The sequence below is a fragment of the Schistocerca nitens genome, chromosome 2 (assembly GCF_023898315.1).
Source record: "Schistocerca nitens isolate TAMUIC-IGC-003100 chromosome 2, iqSchNite1.1, whole genome shotgun sequence".
NCBI classification, from domain to species: Eukaryota; Metazoa; Arthropoda; class Insecta; order Orthoptera; family Acrididae; genus Schistocerca; species Schistocerca nitens.
The window spans coordinates 545,341,360-545,358,166 of record NC_064615.1 but is presented as its reverse complement, the minus strand read 5'-3'; the positions used below and the strand labels follow the sequence as shown (position 1 = coordinate 545,358,166).

Here is a 16,807-nt window from a genome sequence, read left to right as displayed (position 1 = left end):
TAGAAACGTCTAAAATGGTTGACTTGGACAATTTCAAAGCTTCGAATTCGTTTATCGACAGTCTTAAAGTTGAGAATCGCATTTTATCCGTGCGTTTTACTACATTTGTCACACAGAAAGACAAAGAAGACGATAACATTACACGGAAGATGGCACAACAGTTTGTGGAAGAAGTGAACGTGTGTATGACACAGCAGAGTTTGTTGAGTGAAAATGTTTGGAACAGTGACCAGAGCTTATTCCAGTACGAAATGTCTTCATCATCAACACTGTCCCACAGTGGCGAGAAAACTACAGCTAATGTGTTGTAGTCTCTACATACCTCTACCCACAGCTACACAATTCATGTCGCTTTATCAATGACAGATTGACTAGCAAATATGTAGTACATTTGTTTTCAAAGGGCCAAAAGACACTATTGCCACAAATATTTCAAAGGAACTTGAAACAACTGCCACGAAACATTCATGCGGAGGCAAGCAAGAGTAGAACAATGACGAAAGATCAACATGAAACGATTTCTTACTTTATTCCTTGGCGAACACGCAGCAATTGAAATGAACGTGTTGCTGCGTAATAGATGGTGACGGTATACGCATCGTCTAAGTGCAAATTTTCCAAGCAAAGATATTAGCTGGAGATATTCCACTAAAAGCCACAAAACATTACCATCTCTTGGTGGTTACATCTTTCGCTCATATAAACTCTACATCACAAGGATTGCTGATTATGTAAGACTACAATGTTCCAAAACACAAGAGAAGATTCACATAAGTTTGGCATAATACACTTCACTCTGTGATGTACAATCTAGTTTTGGCAACTGAGTATATGCACATTTTGCACTATACTTGGTGGAAGGCCTGTAATGACACTGACATACTCACAATATCATTTAAAAATGTAATTAATGTCCCATTGTTTGTTGGGCTGATAAAATATGGAAGTGATTGTGGATATAGAAACGTGGATCTAATGAGGTGTTGACTTTGTTCTCGTCTGGATTGTTTTAACCACTTCCGCATCTGCAGAATGAGAATTCGTATAAGCACTATCAGGTGTGTAGGATATGTGTTTTTTGAGCTACTTGATTACTTTAGGGAGAGTTTTTTTTGCACTGTTAACTGAAAGTGTTGTTACACTGACGTCATTGAATTACATGTTAATATTCTTAATGTTCCCTATTTACGTTTCAGTTACATCTTGTTACTTTATTTCTCTCTATTAAAATGCTGCTTGTGATAGAATGCAACGTTTTGCATGACAATTATACAGACCACTGGTTTTTCTATGATCGGGTGTTACTTTATACATGGTTTCGTGCGGTTCCGAAAGTTCGTTGTCAAAGCTGTCCCTCGTTTGTAAAAAGTATAAAAGTAGCCCGTCACTTTGTTTGCAAACAAGGCGAAGATGAAGTAGTTAAAAGATCATCAACAAAACTGATTATATACTGTTAATAGGGATGTAATCAAAGGAAGTCTACATTCGTGACTTCCTGTTCATGTTCTGCAGGGGCTGCAGGAATAGAAGTACGTGTGCTCTGTAGGAAAGGGAGTGTCTGTCATTTTCAGTACCAACAGTAAATAATAAGACTTCTACAGAAGTTTTCAGAGAATTCATCTTTGTTGACACATCTGTCCGCTCATTTGTCACAGAGTACGCGGCAGTTCCAGAAGAGAAGAGCCAGTGTGGTGCGACAGACTGTCCAGAGCCCTCGAGATCATACCGGAATTTTCAGCTGGACGCAGCATGTGAATGTTGCTGTGTGAGGACGGGTTACTCCTGTAACTGAAATTTGCATATCTGAAGATGGTTCTGGACGGATAGCAACCAGCTACGTGAATAAACATTTTTGCAATCATGACGGATTATAAGTAACATTGTATAACCAGTGATTGCAGTATCCCACCAGACATTTTGTCTGTTTTTGCAAAATGCGAGGTTAAAGGCATCAAAAGGAAAAATATTTCACTTCATTTTTCTAAGGAGAATGTGACATAATTAACTTCCACGTGGCAGAATGTACTACATACATAATTGATATGCAATTTACACTAAAACCTAAAACAATTAATCACTTATCATGTTAAGTACGTATGTGTTCCGTGTGTGGGGCTGTTAGTGATGTGTCAAGGATCGACTCTTTGTCTCTAAGTCGTTCCTTGCGTGACTTTCCCTCTAACAGAAGGGTAGGGGACAGGGTTGTAATTCGAAACAATTTACACATTTTCGCTTTTTAGCCAGATGGGTATTTGATCTTTAAAATATTTCCTTATTTCATATCCACTTTTTATGTGCTCCAGTCTTTTTCTGCATTACAAAGTTTACTCTGCTGAATTGAAGCTTTTTCCCATTTTCCAAGTCACAACATTGTCTTGTGTTAAATTATTACTTACTATGGCGCACGACCAACGCAGTATCACAAAAGCGTCAGTACTTTATATAGGATGTATTTCCTAAGAGTCGTTAAGTGCCGTTTCTCTGGAGTTATAACAGATATACGGTATTTCCGTTTTGAATTGTGTTGCTAGACTCAATCCTAACAAACAATGCTCGTCTAGCCTTTCATTTGACTGCTAGTGTCTACAGAAGGCGTCGGTTTGTTGCTCTTTACACGCAAAAAGATTTTTTAAGGAGGGGAATTTTACGTGCCCATACGATATGGCGCTCCCAGATTTAATCCACGGGGAGTCAGATGTATAACAGTCTGTAGCTAAAGAATTAACCACATATTTCAAATAGATTTAATGTATTATACAGGACGTAGAGGTGTAGATCTAGAAAAAATTACAAATGCTGCAAAAAACACAACATTACGTCTAAGAATAATAAAAAAATTTAGAAGATGGTGGAAACTGCTTACGTGGACTCTAGAGAACACTCCCTCGTATGATTCTAAGATTGGTAAGTAGACTGTAGTATCTAGGTACTGAAGTTCCTCTATGCACAAGAGATTCCTCTTCAAAATGGAAAGCTCTTTATACCGGACGGTGAATGATATAAACGTCACTGACATCTGTTCACCTCCTTTCATCAGCATTCGAGCCGTACGACATTAAAAGATGGGCTTCACTGAGAGACAAAAAATTTTTTCTTTCCAGCCTGTGCCTAAAGTATGGTAACCAGTTTCATTGAATGCTGTAGTTGTAATGCTGATAATACGTTTGACATAGCGAACGATAACAGATCTTTTCAAGTACAAGGAAAGTCAATCTGCTGCTAGTTGCTGCAACCAGAGTTCACGGAACGGAAAATCAGGAGGGAACTTAACGATAACACTCGATGATGCCATCGGGTATTTAAACATATGTAAATGAAAATATAACGCAGAGAGCAGTAGTAGTTTTTGTCGAGTGCAATTAAGGCTGCTTTGTTGCTTGTTGCTGGTAAGTATTGGCAGAATTTATTATCGGTCATTCACGATAAACATTTTCTTCTTACCCCTATTTTACATAATTTCTCATGTATTAATCCATGCGAAAAGCTATATCCATGTATAGAAAGTTAGTCGATTGGCCGAAAAAAAATGAAATACAATCCAGAAGACTTTAAAATGCATATCTTATTTCGAATGAGCACTTGTTAATCTTCGCTATTGTGAAGCTTATCTCGTCCACCGTAAGCTGTTTGTTATATCGAATCATCAGCAGAGTGCAGTAAGCAACTGTTAAACCACTTGGACCACATTATATTCTTGTCGTATCGTAACATGTTACTCACATATACTCTCCTGTGCATAAAACTGTTGCACAATAAATATAAACAAAGCATCTAATATGGAGATCGATTCTTACCGATACTATTTAGACAGTTCCAACACATTCGTTATTGCACGAGCATTTGCTGTGTACAAAACTTTATAAATGTAAAAAAAAAAGAAGGCTACGAGTGGCAGTCTTACTGTAGGAAACCGTGATTAGGTATCACAAAGTTGTTGTATGAATGAACTTAGAAATCAGAATAAAATGTTTTCAATCTCCAAAACGATTGAAAGCTGCCTTTGGTAAATAGCTAATTACACTGAATTCACGCAAATACTTTAACAAAGGTAATGCGGTAAATAAACAAAATGCGCTTGTGCGAGCTTCGATGTAAAAAACACGCGTAAAATGAACACTAAAGACGTTAATCTGTGATGAAATAATTCTAATAAAAATTTTAATTGCGACTAGCAACACTTCGTAGATACTATATTGCGTCACGCAAATAACGATAAAGCTGTGTCTTTGAAAATATCTTTAGTCGTGACCGAAGTAATTAATTCCTTATCCTTATCAGATACTATTCGAATAGTGCCGTAGAAACCTTCCTTCAAGGCAACAACCTACTGCCAGTACTAATGTTATGTAGAGATATGTTATTTACAGAAGAAAATATAAAATCATAAAATTACCTTGGCTTCAAGATAGCCAGTATAGTTTTGTCACTCAAACATGTATTGCACTTATATCACTTTTCGTTTTAACTGATTGTCTGTGTTAGCATAGCAGTGCTGCACCATATGAAGAACCATAGTTACTACAGCTTTCTATTACAATGACTACTTGATTGAAAATTAGTTCTCAATTTAACTGAAGTTATGATGAGAGGACAGGACTACGTTGGTAGTTTGACTAGACCAATCTAATGTCCCAAGAAAGCTGCCGGACGGGCTGGTAGAGCGGTTCTAGCCACTTCAGTCTTGAACCGCACGACCGCTACGGTCGCAGGTTCGAATCCTGCCTCGGGCATGAATGTGTGTGATGTCCTTTGGTTAGTTAGGATTAAGTAGTTCTAAGTTCTAGGGGACTGATGACCTCAGATGTTGAGTCCCATAGTGCTCAGAGCTATTTTTTGAACCAAGAAAGCTACTATTATACTGGCATGCGTATAACACAACTATAAAACTACTGGATTTATCTTATTTTGCGATGAGTTGCTTGCAGTACGATGTAATGTTATTTATGAAATTCAGTATAGACAGTAGGCTCGTTTGATTAGCGATGAACTTGAATAAACTTGGGCCACACTGCTTTTTTCATTAACTCTAAAAACCTTCTTGCGGTTATGTACTACGCACATACACGTGCTCCCTCACTTATATCTTAGCTTCCCCCTTATTATAACACAAATTCCACAATTTGTCATTTCTGCCCCAAGAAACATGTCTGTACCAAAACGCAGATTGGTCGCAACTCATCCCTCCGTCCGTTCTTACGCCAACGATATTATTGTTACATGAAATGTATGACCCGTGTCATACAAATATAACATCCCTGTCATTTCCAGACTATTTACTATAACGACTTGACATAATTATTTGTTATTTATTCTTTCATCATATATTACAGTCTCATAACATATCATTGATCATTATTTTCATAAGTACATATAGTTGCTAAAATGTTTTTTTAATTTATGAAACCAATCAGCTGGAAAATACGTGCTGCACGGTGTCGTAGTTTTACAAGCTATTACGTAAGACCTGCATTTGTGAGCCATCTGTAAAGGAGGTGATCAAAATGGAGTTTGGTATTTTCTTTGTGAAACAGCAGGCATCAGTGTTCTGGTAATTTCAGAGAAAAAACGACTACGTAAATGTTTTTCATAAGCTGTTCAAAATACATACCTGTTTCGTTAGAATTAACGTATATGATGCACTTGAAATGAACTGTGAAGACGGTTTACAGTATCACCAACTACACGTAGCTCTAAAAGTATGTATCTTAGACCTCATGTCTTCGGGACTTGCCAGAGGTGCTTGTCAGATATGAAATGAAATGAGCGTATGGCATTTGTCAGGGAAAATGCCCAGAACAGTCTCACACAAATCCTGCCTGTGGCACCAGGTTTAATCAAATGGCTCTACTATTTAATAGCTATATGTATTTTGAGAGTTAGTGAGTGGTGTTGCAATCCTTTTATACTTCAGCAGCAAAGAACCATGAAGCTAAGCTGTGATACATACTGGAATGCACACTCAACACCTCTTGTAGGAATGATGAAAGAGGACGACAGCTTTAGTTATGCAACAAAAAAAGTTACTGCACCAGTTACGTTTTGCTGACAATAGTTTTCGCATTTTTATTTCACCTTAGTCTTGTTGGAAGCAACTTAAGTTTTCGATCAATTGTCTGCGTGTGTGTAATTCAACGATTTTTCCCATGCGGTCGTCTGTTTTGTCCTCACAGCAATTAAAAAACCAGAAAATGTAAATCATAGAATATAATTTCAGCTATTCAAGGATAATATTTTTGGAGTATCTTCTTACGCATTTCATACCGCCTTCAAAATACGGAGATTGAGTCAATTCACAAAGTTTGTTTGTGCACATTGAACTGTAACGTAAGATGTCACGTGCCTCTATGACATGTTTCGGTGTGCTGGCTGAAAAATTTTCTCATGCGTTACATTTCAAATGGAAAAACTATAAGAGGTACTTACAAACGTAAGATGTACTGCAATAATTAACAGCAACGAAAATTGCGCTACAAGTCACTAACTAAACAAACTACTAACAAAGGGATTAAAGAAAGTTAAAGATAAGTACGAACAGGCATATAAAAACAATATTAAACACTAAGTAGCATAAACAAAAAAACTGGGGGAGAATCAAGTAAGAATTAGAAGGCCAAATACAGGGCACACAATAGACGCTACTGAAGAAAGCGAGTGCAGTGAAAAAACTCTTATATTCTTTACAGAAAACTACGTAGTGAAACTGACTACAAGTATCCAACAAAACAGTTGCATAATAAAATAAAACTGCAATTACTGGAAACACATTTCTTGATCAAAGAGTATAAAGAGAAGTACAAGAGCCCTAAAGTTACCATATTGAGATCTCATTCCAAAGAACAGAAGGAAACATGTCCAATCATATTAAGAGCAAACTACAGATCCAACAGTGAGAAGATGTATTGTGTTCTTGGTAGATGCCATCGTACCGAAGAACATTTAACTGCATGGAGGGGTGGACACGGTCCTCAAGCACAAACGCATAGTAGTTTAGATCGATTATGGCTTCCTGTATGAAGAATCGCCGACACGAATACATTCCTCAGACCATAACGCTCCCTCACTCATTGCAGGTTGTTTGCCTTGAGACGTTTCACGCCCTAACGCCACCCGCCTTATACCCGATCGAGTATAAAACGTCTTTCGCCTCAAACGGCCGCTCAAAGCAGGTCCGGTTCAGGTATTGGAGTGAAAATTGAAGCCTTCGTCGCTGGTGAACAGCTGTCGACGTGAGCGTACGAATCGGGAACCTACTGTGGACAGCGGAAAACTACGACTTTCGCGCGATAATCGTTGAGCAGACACTGCTGGTAGCCCCGTGGTTCATCTGGGGCGTCTTTCCCTCAACTGTAATATGCTTGTTCATCCGTACACATCTCCGCAGCTGTCTCTCACTTCTGTCATCTATGGTCAATGTTGCCCCACTGGTCATGCTGTCAGTTTTAGATAGTGCAGTTTTACCATGCACACTTCACTTTAAGCAGGGTGACACTTGAACAGTTTACAAACTGAGGCGTGCATCCACTCTCTGCCTGAAAGGCAATAATCATACCCCTTTGGACGTCAGATAAATAGTTTCGTTTCCGCATTATGCCAACTATTGCACTGTCCCCCGCGGCTCCCTGATGATCTTTACATAGCCTCCAGCGTTAATACTGAGCCCTACCGTCATTGAGTGGTTATCTCGCGTTGATGTCGAACAAAGGCGGTGGTCACATTCCTGTGACGGAACCGTGTATGTACTAGTGTCTTGGACATAACGTAGATAGTGAAATGACTCTGATGTCTCCCATCGTACAATATGCGGAACATCACAAGACGTTATGTGAGACGCTCCATGCAAGGAGTGTCACTTCTTTGCCTCTCACTTTAGTTTGAATGTAACAGAAAAACAATCAAATACTAATGGCACTTATTAATCTTCTCTATCACGTGAGTTTCAGAGGACGGAACAGGGACAATATTTTAATAGGTTACGTTCATTATCTTGATGAGGAGCAAAAGACTTTACAGAGCCGTCCACTTGGAGATATGTGTGCTTTCCAGTGAAACCCCAGCTACATGATCGTAACGAGGAAGGCTTCCAGCTTCTGCAATACCTTTTCATTCTTTACTACTAAGGGTAGAGCGGGCTGTCTGATGTCAAAACCAATGAAGAACCTAACTTTATCAGCCAAATATCTGGCTAGCCTTCAGTGTGGCAGAGCCTTACTAAAAAGGCAAACCTTCCCAAATATAAGTGAGGAAACAACTAATATTGTCAGTTTGATTATGAGATAATAACAATCCAACAAGGACTTGAAAGACCACTGTAATTGTATATTGGAACACGAAATTAATTACGAGAACTTGTCCGACATGAGCATAGCGTGCATGTCGCTGTTGATTCGTTCTTTTTTATTTTCAGGGACGAGTGGACTGTTCAAGTAACACATATATAACATACAGTAGTGTTGCAGTGCTAAGTGGGAGAGTTTCATTAACATCCATTAGACGAAATAGCCATCTGTAACTACGTTCACTGACTTTTACAGCACTGGTAGCAGTGGCGGAGGTCCACGGACAACCAGAAGAGTCGACCACCGCCAACATCGGGAATGAGACTCTAAGCACCGGCAATATCACGGCTGAGAGTAGATTTCTGGGGAGGTCGTCCTACACGGAAGATGACGATGATACCATTTGTGTCGCAGCAGACAACAAGTTCTACTTGTATGCTAATTCGTTGAAGCTGTATTCTTGCTACAACCAACTACCGAAAGGTAAGTTACTTTAAACAGAACAGTTTTCTGTTCAAAATTGACAAGATAAAACCAGTTTGTTCAGCATAAAAATTCGCGAATGGTCCCACAGCGAAAGTGAAAATATGCGTGAAATCAAATCATCAAGGAACTGTGGCTACCCTGGCCTCACCGAAATTACGAAATTGCAAGTCTTCATGATTCTCCACCAAAACCATTCAGAGCAATTTGCTGCGCATATTTAGTCCACCTTTTACAGTAATTTTCTTGCCCCTTAAAACTGCTGCATGTTTTTCACTACACACCCATGAATTCTTTTAGGAGGATTATGTCGTGTATCGCAACATGAAGTACGCAGTGGGCCATAGTTTCAACATTTTACGAAAAGATATTTTAACAGGCGACGGAAGTTGCCACAAGTGCCGCGTTCCGTAGCGTGTGGTTAATTTTCACAGTGAATGTGTTGGCAGTGAAGTAGACACACCTATACCAGCTTAACACTATAAACCGATAGGCAACGTACACTTTTCTTCATACCCTGTAGAATGCCGACAACTGGATTAGTGTGTATAAACAACACCCGTCATACGCTTAGGAACAAGTAGAAATAATCTTGCAAGTTTAAAGAAGTTAAAGATTTAACGACGCGTTGACATAGAGACGAAGAATTAGGTGAACTGGGCAATGATAAGTGAACGTACTGGACTACATCTTATCGGAAACATCATGTTGGCATTAAATTAGGGCACAGACTCATTCATTGTCTTAGTGAGACATCTACAATGTAATATCGGACCGAAATATATGCTATTTATAGGCGATGACACACTGTAATAGTAATCAACCGTATAACCATTGCAAAGAATTTCCCAAATATCGGGCATTTATATGGTAAATAGCAGCATGCCACACATTTTAATTAGTAGTCAGTGAAGGTTGAAAAAAAACCTTATAAAAGCACGTTACTTAGGCCAGACCAAAATATCGCGAAAGAAGAAGATGTGGGGTTGTCGTATTACTGGTTAAGATTTCCACTGCGTTAGAAGTTGTGCCTGCACGCGTGTTGGTTAGTACAAGAGTACATTAAAGATAAATAATGAATATTTAGCTGAAAATGTCTAGAAAACAAGCGGAAAAATCTACATGTATAGTAAGTTTGTTACTATACAACCACGACATTATTTAGTTTGGCTTTTCGTGGCCACTGCTGTAAGCAGGCTGATACATTGCAGTCATCAAGAACAGTGGTTAAGGAAAACGCACCATCTATCGAAGCTTTCAGAAGAGCTGTGCTTATACTGTGAAATTGCTCATCGTGTCCTAGCAAAATATCACGATTAAAACTCACGATGAGCCGACCGAAATGCCCCAGTCCCACGTGCAATAATATTGCGGACGATTAGTAAACAGAAGGTGGCCACGCATCTCACACAAAGCTGAAGCCCGTAACTTCACAGGGATCGTGCAGAGTAACATGGGCGCAATTCAATGAGAATAATTCTTCAAACTCTAATAAAATGTGAATCTTCTAGAGTTGGGGAAAACTGAAGGTCTCACCACTAGAAACGTTTGGTGTCTCTCAAAACAAATAACATTTCGGTGATCTTGCGCTCTCCAAACTTGGCATTCTGAGTGATGGAGAAAGGTACCTAATTCATTCAGTGTTTCTACAGGGTGATTACGTCGTTTGGCATCCGGAGTTCTGACTTTGACGATAGCATCTGACAGTACGGCGAAATTGTAAATTCTTTGTGATTGCGTTTATCTGTTGTCTATTCAAGTCTAATAATTGAATTTATGTCAGCGATGAGTCTCTATCTGTGTCCTTTGATGTTGGTGACTATTAAGTATCACGAAGTCCCATCACAAATCAGCAATCAACTATCCCGTTGTCTGTCTAAACGGTAAAGATGATTTTACTTGAGTCCCACTTCTGACTAATAATTCCAACCGTAAAACTTTTAAACTTCAGATCGTCTATAAAATAACCTAGCAGCGCTTAACATGCGTACTACTATTGCAAGAGTACAAGAGAGAAATGAAGTTAACATCTCCACTGCCGAGTTACATTGTAGTCACCGCAATCGTACAGCTCGATGGGGCTACAACCCTCTTCTAGGAAAAATGTTATCTTTGGTCACTTTATGGTCTGGGGTTTAACCTTCGTAAATAATAATTTCTTGAATTCTTTCTGTTTCGTATCATATGGTATTCTTTCATTCAGTCCTTTCTTTATGATAAACATTAGTATTTACATAACACTGTTGTTAATTAAACTGTCAAGAGTGTAAATTTTGTTGTCAGTAGCTGTCACCACTGTCAAGATGACTGATTTCTCTATTTCTTTTTGCAACAAAAGGGTGTTCGTTATGGGTTGGGCGAACGTTTGGACGGCGGAATACCGTTCCTGACCTGTACACGAAGGACAGAGTAAACGCATTTCATCCCGTCACGTTGGATCGTTCTACTGTTAAGATGGTCTCACGTCCGACAAAGTTTTACGGTTACTGGGGACCGGCGGTGCTGACCATTCCCTAAACACAAACTCAGAGATCGCCAGATCAGTTCCCAGCAAACGAAATCGAGGTCCCTCAGGTTATCGTCATTTACCTCGTCACAGGAGACATGCGTTGCTCACTGAATGCCTTGCACGTCAGGAGCATTACCCTCCTAGAGGAACGTGGTTCTAGTGACATCCTTAAACTTTCTAAATAAGCTATAAGTCAGGTTTATTCGCGTCGCCAATCTTCCAACGGTCTGCTATAGTAAAAGTGACGAATAGGAACCCTGTAACATAGCACACCGTGTGACCCCACATTATCTCTGATACACGACCGTAACATGCTGACAGTGAAATTCGTGCTATGTAAAAAAGGTGAAGACTTACCGTTGTCTTATCACTAGTAAAATTAAAGTGCTATGTTATTTTTGTACTTCCTATCTTTAATAAAGCACATTCCTCTTCATTGCAGTTTACGTGGTGAAACCAAAGAGTCAATGCAAACCATACCTGTCAGATTGTCCCAGGAACTAGGAGTATTGCAAATCAGTTGGCTCAGATTGAATCGTCTGCGACGGAGTGGAGAAGAAATAGCTGGACTGCTGACTGAAGACATCTGCTGTTTCCAGAGGAGCCAAGAAACTGGAAGAGTGTCAGAACTTGACACTTATACTTAAAAATAACCGGTCGAATCTACACATCCTATTCTGTGTCACTTTCTGATTACTTCACGACATGCAGTAAATATCATTACTGTAAAGATTAGTACTAAAAACTTTGCATTTGTATTCTTTTTATGTTTCTGTTGTTTCTATAACAGTTGTATGCCGACGCAATTAAAGTGTAGTTTCATGACGTCAACTGTTATATTAAACGGTAGAAAATATTTCTCTACCTACAGGTTCACGTAAATACTGACAAACTACGGCTTGTTATTAACAACATCAAATGCATTTCATCCGTTATCCACGCTGACCTCCTATATTCCCAATGTCCACTTCCAACCTCAACACACTGCCTGCCACGAGGACACCGGCGGCCACAGCAAAGACTCACGACTGACGCCACGGCTGGGCCTTACGTGGCTTGGGAAATAAGTGAAAAATTTGTAATCCAGAAGAAATAGTGTCATATCTCACGGTTCTATATAAATTTATTGCAAGCTATTTGAAATATCGCGCCAAGATGCGTGTTCGCATTATCGAAGTAGTAAAAGTGACCGTGTACCGTCTCACTAGATCTTGTCGATTGAAGCGTAAGTAAAAGTGCGTGCCGAAAAGTAATGCCTCTGAATCTTTATATGTGAAAACTTATAAAGCTTTTTAAATAAAATAAACTTTATTAACACTCTACATTCTCATTCTTCCTGTCACTATGTTTATCCAAACGAGAGAACAGTGTCTTGATACCCTCACTGTAGAACGTTTGACTTTGTTGAAGGGGCCATAACATTACTTCTACTTGCTCCGCTTCACCACTATCAAAGTGAAACCCTCTAAAAAGTTTTCATCGAGTTTTGGAAAAAGATGACGGGCGGATGGGGCATAGTTGGGGTGTATGGAAGATGATCTCTTACCTCGTATACAAGGTGTCGGGTTGCTACACATGTCGCATGTACATGCTGTGTCGTTGTCATGATGAAGGAAAGGTAGCTCCATCTGTGCAAGAACTCTTCGATTCGTCTTTTCAGTTTCTTGAAGAAATACAACAGGCAGTATCTCGAGCTCTGTTACAGTTACGTAACACACGGCCATGGCACATGCTACAGTACGTAGCCCTCGATCGGCAGAGGGTAGCAATTGCGTTATGGAATCGTGAAAGTCGACCGAGTAATATGCACGACGCGTATTAGGGTAACCTGCATTGTAAACACAATGAAAAACTCGGAGGCATACATCCCGTCTTATCAATACTTTCTTTCATTTTTTCTTGGGAAACATCAGATATCTAAAAAAAAAGTATGATGCAAAACGAATGCTACTAAATTGTGTTACACCAATAAACAGGAAGATAAATCGAGACAGGTAAGAATATCGTTATCAGTTAGATTAAGGAAACCATACATTAATCATAAATTTATTCTGCTCAGTACTAAAATTATATGTAAATTCCAAGTGGCCACAAAACACATAATTTGCTTGATAGGAATAGACAACAGTGCACACGATTAAGAAATAATGCCGCACGTCACGGTAGACATTTGATTTCTCATCCCAGTTCAAGACAAAAGTGAATCTACCTAACCTTAGTCCGACTCGCTGGTTAACAGAAATGCTTTTCAGAAAATGAGGCTCTGGTAATGCTGTTACTTCATGCAGCGGGGCTAAGAACAAGTAGCACTAATTCTGGGCTGAGGTGGAGCTCTCCCATTAGCTCGGTGAGACGAGAAAATGCCATGGGAATCGGAGACTCAGATGTTCAAGTTGAATTTGCTCCAAACATTCTTTTTCAGTTAAAGCATCAAACAGTATCCAGTTGAAACCTCCAATTGTGGTATGTTATCTTTTTCTATCTGTCTTTATTTAAACATTAAGACATAACATAAACTTCTTACATATAAAACGTCTGTTTTACTCTGTCCATGAGTTAATTAAAACCAGTTGAAAATAATAGTGCACACAATAACATCGTCGGTATCCAATGAGGTACAAAAGACGCATTACGTAGGGGACACTAAATTGCACATTACGTTCCACATTATAATTCCATTCTAGACGTCCATAATCCAAGCTTATCTTCACAGTGCTGGTTCGTAGACACACGAATAAATTTCACTTTCGGAAAGGCGTTCAACTACCTTGCATTTGCAAATTTCGCAACTAACCGCATCATACGTTGCTGGAACCTACACAATACGTCTGCATCAACTTTTGTCCACTTTCCCTCCCTCCTCCACTCACACACCAAATTAGGCTCCAGTGGATTAATGTCGGGAGATTGTAGAGTCGAGAACATCGAAAATCCATGATTGATCCATTTCCTTGGAGATTCTCCTATTCCAATGTGTGGCACTGTACCATCGTTCCGAAACATAAAGTGTTACGGAATACGAAGAGAAACTTTTCAAACGCATGATGTAATGTATTCCAAAGGAACGAACGATGCAACGGCATATGCAAATTGTCCAGTAATAGGTAAGGGGTCGAAAGCACTTCTTTAATGATTCTAGCCAGTAGATTTATGTTGCTGCGCCACGAACACAAGCCCGCACCTATGGCTGCCGAATGTCACATCATATTACTTCGCGGGTGACGTTGATATATAGCAAACGATTCGAGGACGCAGGTTTACGACGCCGCATATAGGAGTGAATGCAAGGCACGGCGGGCACGGTATACAAGTGTGATGAAATCAGGGCAGCACAGGGAACTGACATGCTGTGAATAACCGATACATTGCAGATAGAAGTGCAGCTAATGAACTGTATGTAGTGACCGAAGAGGGTTGAGAGATCCTGACGTTATAACTATTACAGAGCGCTCTACTTGTTTCCTCCAGAGGAAATACGTCAGGGGTGTAGCATGAAGGTGAGTGAATAACGATTGATTAAATTGCACGACCCTCCGGGTGAAGAGCAGTCTACGGTTATTCACGAATATGCCCTGGCTGCTGAGGCTAACTACAACATTAGTCTGCTACATCACGTAACTAATTAGAAGGCACTGAACAGAACTTCGGAGAAAAGAAAATTGTGACCTGAACCTGACTAGATAAAGGGATCGGTTAAAACGACACCTTCTGGGACATAAAGAATATTGGATAACTCCTTCAAAGAGTGACTTAAACAACAACAACTCCCACCGAGCAACACACTTGTTTTGTAGCCGTTTGCGATTTCAGTAATTGTTATTACATAGTCTTGTTGGCTAACGTTCTTAATCAATATACAGGGTGGCAAATAAATGCCAGCATGCGAATCTTTAACCAGATTCCAATCAAAAATTTATCTCTCTAAATAAGACTGAGTGCGTTTAGAAAACACATAACGGGTGAAAACGAGGAGATATAAACAATGTCACATCGTGTAGGGCATTGGAATGTAAAGAGGACTGTGTCATCCCACATAACCGTGCCGGGTGTAGCAGGTCACTGAGTGGTCCGATGAAACATCAAACCTAAGACGCCCATAGAGCCGTTGTTCAAATCTTCGTCAGGTTTCTTTTACATTTTTTTGATTCCCGTTCCCTAGTTCTCGTAGTTTATAAGTTGTGCATCATTTCAACACAGGACAATGACCTATAAAATGATAGTGGCCTATGGCATGATAGTGGGAACCATTAACCTGGGTGTATGTGTCTACTGACTGCAGAGTGGACAACCATGGCTATTCCTGTCAACTTTGTGTAGGACAGCTTCCCGATGAAACGCACAAAAGATAAATATCTTAATATGTTTTTGATGCTGTTTCCGATCAAAAGGCTAGTGTTGCACGAGCATATGCTACATAGTACCACAGAAGACGCCATCTTGATGAGAATGGTTTTCGTCACCTGAAACACAGCCTTCTGGGAAACGGGTAACCTTCGTATACAAGCAACGCACAGAAGGCGCCCAAGGACAAAACCTATTCCACAAACAGATAACGCAGTTCTTGAAATCATTCAACTACATCACCAAACGCAGTTCCAGATATGTGACAAACTGCTTTTTGAAGTGATGCACAATGACCTGTTTCTGTATCATAGCAAGCTAATTCAGCACCAGTGGCAAGAAGTCCGAAATGGAAGAGTATAGTTATTTGAATGGATTCAGCACCAAGTGGAAGATATTGGCCATTTTAAAAGTAACGTGGGATGGACTGACGAATATAGCTTCACTCGTGAAGTTATTTTCAACTCACAACAATTATTACTGAATGGAACACAACCTGCATGTGAACGTGACATTTCACAACCGCCCTGTAGCGCTCAGGGGTTGTAATAAGTCAGAAGGACACAGAGGTATGGTTTGGTAGAGAGGGGTGACTTACGCCTAAGAATGCGGAGAAAAGCCGGCAAGTGTTTCGTTGACTTTAATGCATAGAAGTTAAACAGCAGCCCTCCTACTGATCGCAGTGATGGCGCCATGTGGCGTCCATCCATGGATCAGCACCAATACCAGCGGTGGAACCCGCTGCATCGGCGTCCAGCCAGCCAGCGTTGCAGAAGTAACGCTCCTACTCTCGTGACCGCTATAAGGGGTAGCCGCGATACATTAACCTGCGTGTATGTGCATAGGTAGCCTGGGACGTGGCTGGCTGCTCCCTCAAGCACAAATTGTGAACCCCACGTACAGCGCCCACGGGAAAATAACTGGCCGCCATCGTTGTAGAATGCCTTAGCAGCCAGGGCATATTCGTGAGAGACCGCAGATTGCTCTTCACCCGGGAGGTCGCTAGTTGGTGCCTCCGACCCGCACCAGCGAATGGCAGCTTGCAGTCCGCCGGACGATGTTACTCAGAGAGCGGAGGGTAGCGGCCATCTCGCTCCTCGCGCCGGTGCAGCACCGAGGTGCGGCCTCTCCCCGCCACATCTATTGCGAGTCCGTGCAGCGGAGTATGGTATTAGTTTCAGCGGGTAGGTTGGCCGCC

General features: G+C 40.4%; 2 protein-coding genes across 16 annotated transcripts in view; one reads left to right on the top strand and one right to left on the bottom strand.

Annotated features, from left to right (window-relative positions):
* LOC126236544 (uncharacterized) overlaps positions 1–12,093 on the top strand; it is a 190,406-nt gene extending 178,313 nt beyond the window's left edge. For 4 of the 8 annotated variants that reach the window (XM_049945936.1, XM_049945935.1, XM_049945929.1 and 1 more), the window contains exon 3: positions 11,711–12,093. In XM_049945936.1, coding sequence (XP_049801893.1) covers positions 11,711–11,772 — 62 coding nt within the window. In that variant the 3' untranslated portion in view covers positions 11,773–12,093. Of the gene's footprint in view, positions 1–8,531; positions 8,760–11,710 lie in introns of all 8 variants that reach the window. The other 4 variants (XM_049945931.1, XM_049945932.1, XM_049945930.1 and 1 more) reach the window with 2 other exon arrangements.
* Positions 1–16,807, bottom strand: part of LOC126236552 (uncharacterized) — a 325,419-nt gene that overhangs the window by 222,257 nt on the left and 86,355 nt on the right. The window lies entirely within an intron of this gene.